General features: G+C 37.6%; 1 protein-coding gene across 3 annotated transcripts in view; it reads right to left on the reverse strand.

The window, feature by feature from the left end:
• Nucleotides 1–14,777, reverse strand: part of ARMH4 (armadillo like helical domain containing 4) — a 116,922-nt gene that overhangs the window by 93,537 nt on the left and 8,608 nt on the right. For all 3 annotated transcript variants that reach the window (XM_032482104.1, XM_032482102.1, XM_032482103.1), the window contains exons 2-4: nucleotides 13,343–14,735; nucleotides 7,710–7,964; nucleotides 5,615–5,827 (exon numbers count right to left, since the gene is read on the reverse strand). In XM_032482104.1, coding sequence (XP_032337995.1) covers nucleotides 5,615–5,827; nucleotides 7,710–7,964; nucleotides 13,343–14,678 — 1,804 coding nt within the window. In that variant the 5' untranslated portion in view covers nucleotides 14,679–14,735. The remainder of the gene's footprint in view (nucleotides 1–5,614; nucleotides 5,828–7,709; nucleotides 7,965–13,342; nucleotides 14,736–14,777) is intronic.

Here is a 14,777-nt window from a genome sequence, read left to right on the forward strand (position 1 = left end):
AATACGTCATAATATTGATTTTAAGTATTTTTGAAATACCGCTGGCTATGTGAGCACTGGCAGCAGACACGTGATGATCATTCTGAGTGCTGAGTAATTTACTGCACTAACCTATAGAGCACACAGGTACTTAAGAACACAGATCTACCACAAATGCCAGAGGAAGTATGATGATTTCAGGACAAGACAACAGAGTGACTTACCATAAGAGGCAATCAATAACTGAAATAACCGGTGGCTGTTATTGAGGCAAAATTAAATCGAAAGCATTTTCAAGAACAAAAGCCAAAACTTGTGTCCATTCTTAACACAACTAGAGTGAAAATCAAAGTGAACATCTTTAACCTCATTCTACAGTCTCACAAGTAGCAATGGACGATTCAAATTTACCACACTCCACTTGATCTTTAGTATTATACTCCACAGAGCAGCTCCCAAGGGTAAAGCACATAAACTTGGCTTTGTAAATATGGCCTGGAGATGAGATTTTGACCACTCTTTCTCATTTATCCACTCTAGTTGCCTTCTGAGTCAAAGGTTTTATGAGAATTGAGAAAATAACAGCAAATATATTCTGAAAAGGAGTGCATACCAGGAAGACCAGAAAAATTGATTTTGTGAATCAAAGTGCAGGTGAAGAGCAAACATTTCTCTCATAAAAATTGCACACGCTCTTAAGAATCTTCAATGGAGCTACCAAAGAAAAATATCTCTGAGGATATCTCTGAGGCTTCTCCACAATGTACTGAAAGAATGCATTTTCCAATTCACTTCTCATTGACCAATAAAAGAAAGAAAACAAAGCATCTTGACTTCAGTACCAATTCTGAGGCCACCACACTGCCAAAAAATACCATTCAGTCATCTGAATGAAGGCATACCTTCATTGTATGACTTTCTCCTGAAATTCTCACATTATCACAGAGAGAATCTTACATCAGAGACAACTAAGAATTCCACATAAGAAAGGAGAGATAACACCACTATCTCTTCAGTAGAGGAAATTAAGAGGTGCTGCAAATATGTATTAGAAATGCCCTTAGAGGACTGTGGGAAAATAGCCATGAAATTAAACACACACACACACACACCAAGAGAGAAAAATGGATGTCACTGAAACAGATTCAACAACAAATGACAGAGTAATGACAGCTTTCTGGCCTATGTGTGCTGCCTGGCTCAGAAGAGATGTCAAAAACACAATCTTTTAAAACCTAAATATAAGGACAGCCAAAATGGTCTTCAGAAAACAAGGAAAAGACTGTCAGAAAAGAAAACACTGAAGCTAAATGACACATTTGAGTCTTACTTTTTTTAAATCAAGACATTAAAAAAAGTTAAACATGACTTTCCTGTTGGATACTTAAAAAAAATTAAATCTCTTTATATGTTAAAAAAAAAAGGTAATATGTTATATGCTTACATATAAAATGTCATATTTTTTTAAAAGGTAATCATCCAGCAAGTCAATTGCTATGAGTTTGTTCCATTAAACCCTGTGAAACAGATGAAGAAATAGGAATTGTCTGGAATAATGGCACTGGACAATAAAGTCCCAACACTCAGTCTATTATGACTATAGAAAGACAATAGGACCAATCAGATCAAGAATTCCTGTTCTCCAGACCAAAGGCAATGGTGTTTTTTCTTCTCTTGCAGAAGAGCAATAAGCTAACCCAGGCTCATCTTAGGAGAATTCAAGCAAATTCATTGTGTCCCCAAGTCTATCCAATCAGCACCATGGGGAGCACCAAGTGGTTTCCCATTTCCCATGAGCTGGAAGGCTCAGGTACTGACTTCCAAACATTAAGGGAAGAAGTGCTGGGGATGTAAGGAAAGATTACCAAAACCTTAATTACAAGAACTGAGAAACCTGTTTTTGTCCTCATCTCCCATTTTCTTAGAAACCTAGTACCTGGTACAAGTAGACCCACAGTAGATTTTTTCTTAATACTGAATTGTTAAAGCAATAACTTTCCACCCTACAGAATTACTGTTACAATTTTACAGCACAGAAAAATTTTCATCTTCCATGGAAATACAGGAAAGGCCAAAATAAGTTTGATTTGTTTAGAGTAAACAGATATCTTCCGTTGGATTTCTAAAATACAGAAAGCATAATTTCTTTCAGTAAGAAATACTGAAAGTCCTGGTCCTTTTGATATCAGCATTAAAATATTTCAAAGACAGTTAACCCAAATGAAAAAATTCCAAGTATGTTTTCATAAACAACCAGAAATTTTAAGTTGTCATCTGGAGCAGAGAAAGACATTAATATTTAACAAAAAAAGGGTATCAACCTAAACAGAGATCATGTCCAAAAATCAGTTTATGTACAGATATATATATATATACACATTATATACATATGTACATATACGTATACATACAAATATATGTACTTTGCCATTATTCAATTTTGAATTAAAAATTAGAACATTCTGTCATTTTATATTTCAAAGATGCTGAATACAGCCCTAGTAGAGTTATGCCTAAGATAAATATAATGCATTTTTTATCATCCTGAAAGCATTTGTTCCATAAAAAAAAAATACAGAGAAGTAAAGTATATCAGGCAAGGTGACAGATAAACCATTATCCTTTCAAAAATCAAACTGCATTTTTGCTGACAAGGTAAAAGACTTACTGAAATAGGCAAAAGGTGGTCTGCACTTAGAGAAGCCGGCTTTCCTCAATGCCTGGAAGTGTAAAGCATGCCAAACTTCGCCCATTCTACCACTGCACATCTCTCAAGTGGGTGTGCCAGAGGCAGAGCAAACCTGCCTTCAGAACCACAGAGGAAACTCCCCAGAAGCAGACCTCCTATTATGTGTTGAACTGCGCCCTCCGCCCCCCAAAAAACATGGTAAAGTCCTAACCCCGCAGTACTTGTGAATGTGACCTTATTTGGTAATAGAGTGCTGGCAGATGTAACCAAGTTAAGATGTAGTTATTGGGGTAAGCCCTAATCCAGCGGCTGATATCCTTATAAAACGAGGGAAATGTGGGCACAGAGACACACACAGGGAAGATGTGACGATGGAGGCAGACATGGCAGGGATGCTGCTGCAGGCCAAGGAATGCCTGAGGCACCAGAAAAAAGCTAGAAGAGGCAAGGGATGATTCTTCTCTAGAGGCTTTGGAGGGAGCACAGCCCTGCCTACACCTTGATTCCAGACTTCTGGGCTCCAAAATTGCAAGCGAACAAGTTTCTGTTGTTTTAAGTCACCTAGTTGACTGTACTTTGTTATGGCTGGCCTAGAAAAGGAGAAGACAGCAAGACAAGGTACCAAGTAGATACAACTTTTAGGCTCATTTGGGCCATTAACTATCCCTTAAAGGATAAACATTCCAAAATTTCCACAAAGCTTAGTCCTTGGGTGTGAGGTGTCTAACAAGGGCAGGTCTCCTGTCCATATCACATTGAGAAAAATATCCCATTCTCTGGAGAAGTGCTCCAGTCCCCTAGGGGGAAGGAAGACATTAAAAGAATATATGAAGGGGGGGGACATATAGGGAGTTTAATAATATAATCAAATAAACACACAGCTTAAACTGGAGAATTGTTTGTCATTTATCAACACATCACAAAGATTCAAACTTGAAATGTAAATAACCTGACATTACACAACCCTGTTCTGGCTAAGAATAAATGATCTTCCTCTGGGTATTATGCTATGTAAGAATTAAAATGCTTCATCCAGTCAAAGCCTCAAGCTGCACTTATATTCCCGGACAAGGTGGAAAAGCATGCATTGAAAATGAAGGCTTCCAATAGCATCCAGGAATCTAGTAGGTTTATCAATTTAAATAAGTGTAGTCACTTTGGCTTTCAGAGGGTGAGATGGACCAGCATAAAACTAATTGTGACATTCTTAACATATGTTAATTAAATATAAATACTCCCTGGTATTTAGGAGAAAAGGTGTGCTCATTCAAAACCTTGTCTTAAGCCCAACAACATAGCAGAAAGAATATTTTTAAACCAAAAATGTCTTTTGTAAGCCTTGACAAGGAACATAACTTAGATCAAAACTGACAAAATATATTCTCAAAAAGAAGCTGGAATTGAATGGTGCAGAAGAAAAGCACTAAGACTCCAGGGCATCTTAGGCAAGTTAAGAAAATTCTCACACATTTCAATACAACTGCCATCATCTGCTAAATTTAGAGAATTATTGCAGTTTCACAAGTATGGATTATTCACAAATACAATTTTTTTTCTCTCTGATTAAATGAGCCCTCCCGGGTAAAGCTGTCATCTCTAACTCAGGTTAATTTGAGGAAACCTGGTTTTTCCAGATGGCATCCAGGAGAGCAGACAGCTAATATGAGACTACACTCCAAGTTTTTATCTTACCATGGAGTGCAAGAGCTGTTACCCCCTGAGCTCGCTTTGATCCATTTCTTAAATCAGACTTCTACGGAATTCGCACTATTCCTAAAATATCACATTTCTCCATCAGAAAACTACTGGTATTATCCTGAGAGTCTGCAATAATCTGCTGTAAACCTGGCCGAACCACCTTGCTGGCTATACAGTACACAACATATAAAATCCCAGCACATCCTATGTCTTTACCGCATCAAACACATGGCTGATGTAGTGCCCGAAAGCTTACCTGTCCTTCATATTAGTTTAAGAAACTGCACTACAAATCTCAAATATTTTGCACCTCCAGCCGAGAGCTGTTCACCTGCCAAAATGCAGTTTAATTAAACAACCTTTCATCATATTTCCAGTCTTCTCATTTGTGGATGTGCAGCTGTGCTCCAAGCATCTTTCTCATACTCTAAGACAATGTCTTGGAAAGTAAAACTTGGCATGAATTTCTCAGTCGTAATAGTTAAGGAGACCACCTATCTCCGAAAACTGGAACATCTAACCCAGAGATGTTCAATAGGCAGAATGACCCAGTACGAACAACCACAGCAACGTTACAAAAATACAATCCACATTAAATTTCCACCCAGTTTTCTCAATCCAGCCTGCACTCTGAAATCATCTAAAGCTACTCTTCATAAATGTTGACGCCAGATCCCATCCCACGCCGACTGAATCAGAATCACTGAGAGGAGGACTCAGGCATTAGGATCCTTTAAAAGCTCCCCAAGGTGATGCTAATGTTCAACTGTAACTGAGAAGTACTGATCTAGACCAGGGCGCAGCAAGCTTTTTCGGGAAAGGACCATATTATGAATATTTTAGGCCCTGTAGGCATGGAGTCTGTTGCAACCACTCAGCTCTGCGGCTCAGGCACACAAGTAGCCACAGACAAGACATAAACGGACCAGCGTGGCTGTGTCCCAATACCATTATATTTAGGAGTGCTGAAATTTGGATTTTATGTAACTTTTCCATGTCACAAAATGTTGTTGTTCTTTGGATTATTTTTTCAATCATTTAAAAATTTAGCTTGCAAGCCATACAAAAACAGATGGCAGGCCAGATTTGGCCGGGCCATGGTCTACTGACCCCTGATCTACATGGCACACTGAATACACTTCTCCTTGATCTTTTCTCAAAAACAACTATTTTTGGGTTTGTTTTTTTTTTCAACTCAGTGACTCACTCAATCCGTCCCAGAAAAGATCCCCTTCAAAGCATGAATACCTTCAGATTCGAGCTGGTCCAGGCCATACGAGGCGGCTGTGTTAACATAGCTAATGGGCGGAGCAGGAGTTCTTCTCTGGGAAGACGCCTCGGGGTCAGCAAGTTCTGGAGAAGCGCTGGGTGCCTCCTCCATTATTCCAGGGGGCGTCACTGGAGAACCCACAAGAGGTGTGAACAGCTCCTCATTAGGCCCTGTGACTGTGTCCGTTAGGTCTGCCAAACACAAGAGACACAACTTGACCCAAAGAGGATCATTATGGGAAATGTCTACATGTGCTTTTACTTCTTAAGCAAGAAATGACTGATGAAACCACTAACTTACATACAGTAAGTTTGGCACCGAGACCAGCTCCCCTTCCCACACTGCATCAGTCCAGTTCCCCAAGGCAAACACTGTATGTTCCAGGAAAACATACTGTCTCAAATCAGAACTTTGTTTTTAAATTTTAATCTCCCATTTATTCTATTGACAATATTACAGATTTCATAGGATTTTATATAACCTATTACCAAAGGTAGAAAATTTAACAAAAATTTATTTAAATATATGCCAAAGACTTTTTTTTAAGTCAAGTCAAAGAGTAAGAGCTTCAATCTGTGTCTGGAATATGTTCAATTTCAAAGCAGCCAAATTTAGCCCCTGGTATTCTCAAATCTAGAAACCCTAGAATACTAGTATTTTACAAGCTTGGTTGGTCATCAGAATCTCTTGAAGTAATTTTTTTAAGTTGTTGATTGTCATACTTTCTACATATCCCAACTTACTGAATCAGAACCCCCTTGGTGATGAAGCCTGAGAAACTATTTTTAACAGCTCCCAGGCTATGGATCCAGAAATTCTCATACACATTCCTGTTGGCAGTATAAATGGGTGCAACAATTCTAGAAAGCACTTAGGCACTGTCTCCTAAAGTCAAATAGTCATATGCCCCATGGCCAGCAATTCAGTTCCCAGGTATATACCTAAGAGAATGTCCTACACATGTGCACTGGAGAGTATGTAACAGAATATTCATGGCAGCCATGTTCGCAACAGCCAAACCTGGAAATGACCCAAATGCAAATCACTAGGAGAGACTGGATGAAGATTAAGTGAACAGACTGTGATATAATTTCACAATGGAATATTATAAGCAGTCAAAATGAAAGAACCATAGTAAGTAAATATTAGCCATAGAATATTAAGTAAAAAAAGTCCTCAGAAGAGTATCTACAGCACAATATTTTTATAAAGTAAAAAACAACTAAAATGTTTAATTGTATAATATTAGAAGTAAAAATAGACATGATAAAACTAAAAGAAAAGGCAGTCCAGGAAATGGCGAACACAAGATTCAGGCTGACGGTTAAACAGGAGGAAGGGGTTTAGGTGGGAAGGGTCATGGGGTTACCTGTACTTTACTGACAAGACCCTAGGGGTGTTCCTCTGGTGGGCAGGGATAGCAGAATTAGAAGGTATTTATTACATTGTTAAAGATTACTTAGTTAATAAATAAAAGTGGGCTTTAATTAGACCAATGATGCAACAGAGATGTGAGGTCCAAAAATAATTATTAAATAATAATAATTTTTATAATTCCCAGGTGATTCTGATGATCACCCAGGTTTGAAAACTTTGCTGTCTTTAAAATATCAGAGCATCTCCACTTTGTGTACATTATTTCAAATCCTTAAAATAAACTATAAGACAGGTAGGCATTATTCAGAGATGAACAAACCAAGGCTCAGAGACATTAAGAAACTTGCTTGAAGCCACAAAACCAGTGAGGGCCAAAGCTGGGATTCAAACCCAGGTCCTCGCTGTTTCACCCCGGGCTCCTAGAAGCCTAAGTTGTCAAGTTTAGGAGAGAGTTCTCAGGAGGCCTGGCCTTCTCGGGCCTCAGAGATGAGCCGCCAAAAGATTTTACTTGTAAACTAACGCCCTGTCCTTTTAGGCTGCACCACATCTCTCCAAATGAGAGTTCACCTACCTTTCCCTCCAGGTATGTGTGTGGACCCCGGCGACAGGGCCATCTGTCCCACTCATTCTATTCCTTATCAACTCAGAAAAGGTCCACCCCCCAAAACGCCGAGTCCAATACCCTGCCTTACAGACCTTCCATAGCAGGAGTAATTTCGAAAGACGGAGGGACGGCTGTAGTTGAAACTGTTGTGGCCAGAGGCTCCCATCTCCCCAACAGCTGAGTCACACCAGGAACATCAGCTGTGGCCAAGGGGGCCTCCTGTCCTTCCTCAGGCTCCACATCCTCTTGGGTAACCTCAAGGGTAGAAACCTGCTGCTCTTGTGTCACTGAAGATAAAGTGGCATCTGCTTCTTGAACAGCTGTTGTCATCTCTTGAGTGATGATGTCTTAAAAGGGGGGAAAACAACATTTTAAAATAAATTAAATCCCTATACCTGAAAAAGTCACTATATAACTAATACTTGAAAAAAAAAAAAAAAGGAGCCAGGTGTTTCAGGGAATAAGAAGGCAGAGGGATGGCTCAGAAACAAACTGCTAGTAAATAAATGTTCCCCGTGTCACTGTCATCAGGAGGGGTGAATCAAAGACAGAGATAAAGATGTTAATATTTTTAAAAAACATAAAATAAAATCTAAAACAAAACAGGAAGATCAACAGCTGAGCTCCCTTTTAAGCATATCAACATCATCAGTTCATTAAGAAATAAATTATACAGAACTAAGTTTCAAAACTTCTCAAAAGCATTTGTATATATTAATTTTTGATTTGCATTCCTGAATGGGAAAGGGAAGTTGGCATTTTGAATTAAAGAAATAGTAATTAAAATCACCAATGTGTGCTGAGTTTCTATTACGTGCCATACACACACACTGCCACATGCATGATGGGCATTATCTTATTTAATCTTCCCATATGTAAAAAGGGCAAGGAGGTACTAATATCATTCCATGGAAGCTTACGTATCATAGCAGTCAAGAATGCAGGCTCTACACTATTTACGATAGTCAAGACATGGAAGCAAACTAAATATCCATCAACAGATGACTGGATAAAGAAGTTGCACTATGTATATGCATATATATATATAGCAATATATATATATCACTTGTGGTATATACATATACGGTATATCTATAATATATATATTATACATAGGTAGTAATATATAACTATAATATATAGGTAATATATATATATATCTGTGATCTATATATACATATATATACACACACACGTAAGTTGTGGTATGTGTATGTTTATATATGCATACACACACACACACATACACACAATGAATATTGCTCAGCCATAAAAAATAATAAAATAGTACCACTTGCAGCAATATGGATGGACCTGGAGATCATCATACTAAGTGAAGTAAGCCAGAAAGAGAAAGAAGACTATCATATGCTATCACTTATATGTGAAATCTAAAAAAAGGACATGAATGAACTTATTTACAAAACAGAAACAGACTCACAGACATAGAAAACAAACTTATGGTTACTAAAGGGGAAAGCAGGAGAGGATAAATTAAGAGCTTGGGATTAACAGATATACACTACTGTATAGAAAACAGACAAACAGAGTCCTACTGTATAGAACAGGGAACTATATTCAATATCTTGTAATAGCCTATAATAAAAAAGAATATGAAAAGATATATATATATGTATAACTAAATCACTATGCTGTGCACCAGAACTTAATACAACATTGTAAACTGATTCTACTCCAATAAAAAAAAATCCAGGTTCTAGAGCCAATACGCCTGGGTCTCAATTCTGACTCAGTCACCTACTAGCTGTGTGACCATGAACGAATTACTTAGTATCTCTGGGCCTTGAGCTTCCTCAGCTGTAAAATGGAAATAATAATAGTATCTATCTAAAAGAGTTTTAATAAAGATTAAATCAGATAACACATGTAAAAATACTTAGTCCGTGCCTAGTGTTTGGTAAGTATTCAGTAAGTATCAGCTGTTATTACCCCATTTCACAAACAACTGAGGCATAGAAAAGGTAAAGAATCTGACTAAGGTTACATAGTTAGTGCTCTGAACCGCTGTGCTAACGATGCCCATCGCCAGATGTGTGGATAAACAAGATGTGATACATACACACATACAGCAATATTATTCAGCCATGAGAAAGGAAATCCTGTCATTGCCCAAGGAACAACTTGGAGTGACCTCTGTAGAAGGTCTACATTTGCAGTGAGATCATAAAACTGAATGAAAGAGGCCTGTGGGGTATGACGTATCTATCACAGGCCCACTCTCTTTACAACGTTATAGTCCCCTCAAATATGTTGTTACAGACTATTTATAAGGGTCAGTATCTGCCTCCTTCTTAGGGAGGAGCTATGCTGGAAATTTCAAATACTGAGCCAGTACAAAAACTTAATTTCTAGAAGACTACATTATCTCTATTTTTTTTACATACTAATTCTAGATACTTAGCATATTAGCAAGTCCAGTAAATAATGCAATGAACAATAGCATTCTAGGAATAGCTGAGAAGATAATACATAGTTTTATCATTTTAAGCAGTATACACTCCTTATGTGGCCCTCATTTTTGAAAGCATAATGAACACTTTTGAGAAAAAATACGCCAAAGTAAATGTTCACTCTATGTTCATAATTTCATGAAATTGCAAGAAATATCAAAAGGGCACAGTACTTTGAATAAATGACTGCTGTTAGAGAAAAAAGAATGAGAACTAGAAATAGTAATGGGAATTTTAAAAATAGCATTCAAAGTTTCTCTGCATCTCTCATTCTTCCTAATTCCTATAGAGGAAAAAATTTGATGATTATTATAGATTATGTTTAAAATCTGATCTTCAAGTGAACCAGCTGAATCAGAGGACTGACTATAATCTCAGGATCCTCATCTGTTCATAGTACCCAAAAACACCAAGAAATCAGTGTGTTCCCTGAAGAAGACAATGTTCTATGTAGTCCCTGGGCCCTAAAATGAATGGCATTCGCGTTGTTTACTTCTGAAAAATACTTGTAATCACCAGAAAATGGGTAGAAAAGCTTTTTGGCTATTCTCTCACTACTGCTGTCAATAATCTCAATTTTTCATATTATTTTTAACTCTACAAAACAACTAAAGAAGTAAAGTTGAAAGGAATTATTTGACTGTTCCTCTCTTTACCAAGAACATTTAGAAGCTTTTTGATGAATTTGGACAAGGCAGTCAGAACGGATAATTCCAGGCTGAGTTGTTCTCTATATTCATTGACTCATCCGATGAACAGGTATTTATTGAGCACCTACTGTGTGCCATATATTGTGCTATGTGCTGGGAATAAAAAGAAGCTGCCTGTCGAAAGACTGTAGTTAAAAGTGAAGTAAGCCAGAAAGAGAAAGAAAAATGCCATATGATATCTCTCACATGCAGAATTTTTAAAAAGAAAAAAGAAGACACTGATGAACTTATTTATCTACAAAACAGAAACAGACTCACAGGCATAGTAAACAATTTTATGGTTACCAAGGGGGAAAGGGGGTGGAAAGGGATAAATTGGGAATTTGAGATTTGCAGATACTAACTAACTATATATAAAATAAATAAACAACAAGCTTCTTCTGTATAGCACAGGGAACTAGATTCAATATCTTATAGTAAACTATAATGAAAAAGAATATGAAATGAATATATGTATGTATATGTATGATTGAAATATTATTCTGTACACCAGAAACTGACACACTGTAAATTGACTACATTTCAATTTTAAAAAAAAAAGACTGTAGTTAAGTGAGGCAACTATGACTAAGTAAGGAGCATATTCAATACGTAAAAACATAATCAGACAATTACCAAATACATTTTACTTTTTAGGCTGTATTAATAGAAGCTAATGCAAATGGAGTACATAAGACTCATGGATTCAATTGTGCAGTGAACAGTCTGGAATTACGTGATTTAATGCTCCAGGAATATCTTAAAGCATTATGGAGAATTGAAGTAAACTTCTTGTTTGGTCATATCTGATATCCTCCTGGTCACATGGACCCAACTCTCTTAATGGAATTTAAAAACCAACTTAAAAAACATTCTCTGGAAGCATCCATGAAAACCTACAGTACACTAGGTCTTGGGGTCTTTCCAAAGTGAATTGGATGTGTAAAATTCAATCCTTTACCATTTTAATTTAATCTTGATGACACTTTATAAAACATATTACTAATTTGATATTTTCCATTAATGAGGCTACTGAGCTGAAGTAACAGCTGTACATATTCCAAAACAAGTTGGAATGATCAGATGCATGTTTCACTAAGTCTTCCCTTCCCCATGCTGCTATCTGACCAACTACACATAATAAAGGAAAAACACGATCCGTCAACAACCAATGCAAGGACCGTCTGCTTGTAACATGCACAGACGTAGAGGCCAAGAGAAAGTAAAAAGTGCAGAATCAAACCAGCAGAGAAGATTTATCTATATTGGGTTTTTTTCCCCTCATTTCTAGACGATTTTCTTTTTGGGAAAACAACTCATACGGTTGATATTATGAGATAAATATTTACTTACCTAAAGCCTTTTGGTAAGAAATATCAGGGATGTGAGTGAGTACTTTTTACAACAATGTGTAAATAAGTATCCTACACTGTTTATTTCACCATTTAAACACACAGCTAATTTTTTTTTTACATTTTCCTGTATATTTACACATTTTTATAACATAATGTTTGAAAAATATTCATCTCTATCAGGGTTTCTCAGTGCTACTGACCTCTTGGCTCAGACAAATCTTTGTTGTGGGGGCTGTGTGTGTACCTAGCAGCACTTTTGGCCTCTACCCACTAGACGCCCTCTGTTGTGATGAACAAAAATGTCTCCAGAAATTGGTGATGAAGATTAAAAGGTACAAATTTCCAGCTGCAAGATAAATGAGTCACAGGTGGGGAATAAGTCAATAATTAAGAAACATCTTTGGATGGTGACAGATGGTAACTAAACATATCATGGTGATCACTTCAAAATGTACAGAAGTATCAAATCACTATGTTGTGCACCTAACTAGCTAGGAACTAACATGGTGCTGTCAATTATACTTCAAAAACAAACGAACAAACAAACTCATAGAAAAAGAGATCAGATTTGTGGTTATTAGAGGCAAAGGGTGGAGGGAGAGGAAACTGAATGAAGGCGGTCAAAAGGTACAACCTTCTAGTTATAAGATAAATAAGTTCTAGGGATGTTCAACATGATGAATATAATTAACACTGCTGTATCTTATATATGAAAGTTGTTAAGTGAGTAAATTCTAAGAGTTTTCCTCACAAGGAAAAAACTATTTTTCTATTTCTTTAATTTTGTATTTATATGAGATGATGGATGTTCACTAAACTTACCATGTTAATCACTTCATGCTGTTTGTAAGTCAGACCATTATGCTGTACACCTTAAACTTACACAGTACCATATGTCAATTACATTTCAATAAAACTGGGAAAAAAGTCTCCAAACATTGCCAAATAATGGGAGGAGACACAAATTATTCCCAGTTGAATACCACTGGTCTATATGCAAGGATTATATTTGGATGTAATTTTTATATAAAACGTATTTTTATTTATTTACTTTTGTTTTTCATTAACACCTAGATAACTTATTTCTAAATTATCACTTAAAAAACATAAAACAACTAAAACTAATAAATGTTTTATGTCAATTATAACTCAATTTTTAAAAAATAGAAACATTTCAAATTAAACAAAGCTTTTTTTTTCCTTCTTTTACCTTTAAATGTATTTCCCAATGGTCGATATGCCTCAGACTCATATTCTGAGATGGAAACAGTGGTCTTTAAGAAGAACATGGCATTATTTTCCTGGGTGGATTCCATGAATTCTGCAGTATTTTGAACATTTATGACAGAGACCTTCCCATCTTCCATTGGACTTGCGGGAGTAAAGAAACTTTGATCTGTGAAGGCAGATGATCTCTCATCTCCATGTGTTATTAGCAGGGCTGTCCCCATGTGTGTTTCCCCTTCAGGCAGCCTCAGAGCCACACCCGCAGCCTCTGTCAAAGTTTTGCCCCCTTCCATGCCTTCCATGCCATCATCAGTTACTACGGCTGTCTGAGACGTTTCCATTCTCACCTGAGTCTCCTCTGTATTATCTACAAGCTTTGGGGTCTTTATCTGGCTTACGCTCTCTAATTTGGTGTCATCCCACTCATCACTTACGACGGAAGCAGCTGGAACAGCTGTGCTGACACTCACTGTGCCGTCTGGGGCTCCCAGCAGGCTGTCAGTTTCTGGCTCAGAACTCAGGGTGGACTCGGAGGTCATGAGCCAGTGTTTGGTGGCAGTAGCCTGGGTATTATCAACTGTCATCTGGGAAAGTTCAGTGCCTGCTTTGGGCTCAGTACCAGGAAAAGAAATTGTCTTATGCTCTGGGTCTGTTTCAACTTTCTCAGCCCTTGGATTGGTGGTTAGCGTTTCTTTAGTATTCACAAGGGATAAAGGTGAATGTCCCAGACTCACTTCTTCCTGACTTTCAGTTGCAAACAACTGATCATCCACATAGTACAGAAAACCTCGTGTTGCTTCAGTGGTTCCCTCCACAATGGGCTGAATGATGGTACTATGGAAGGGTTCCTCGTTCTCATCAATATTCAGAGTGGCAGTTGGGGTGATAGGGTTGGTTAACATGGCCTTGGAAAGCCGGCTTTCGGGAGACATTCTCTCTGGCAGGCTGGAACTAAACATTTCTTCCCTTCCTGGGACCACTGGCTCAGTAGCAGTGTAAATGGCAGAGCTATCAGGCTGCGTGAGCCTAACTCCTGGAGGAGGAGTTTCTTTATTACTAGGGAATTCTTCATTTAAAGACGTTGTTGATGGCCCTGCTAATACTGTCATTGGATCTTCAGAGACTGGAGTGCACTTTGAAGTGATGGAGTTACTTTCTAGGTCATCTGTGTTCATCCTCTCAGAATGCCTTTCTTCTGCATGAACAGGTGCTATCTGCCTCCTTTCCATCCTGGGGAAGGCCAGACATTGTGTGGCAACATTGAGAAGCAGAAGGCTATTGAAAGCCAGACAAATGTGCACTGCAATTGGTCCGCTCATAGTGGAAGAGAAATGTGCACATAAATTGGCAGAGTTGACAACTCCTGTAATTGAGTCCTGCAGAAAAATAAAGCATATCAAAACTGTCATATAAATATA

This window comes from Camelus ferus, chromosome 6, assembly GCF_009834535.1.
Source record: "Camelus ferus isolate YT-003-E chromosome 6, BCGSAC_Cfer_1.0, whole genome shotgun sequence".
NCBI classification, from domain to species: domain Eukaryota; kingdom Metazoa; phylum Chordata; class Mammalia; order Artiodactyla; family Camelidae; genus Camelus; species Camelus ferus.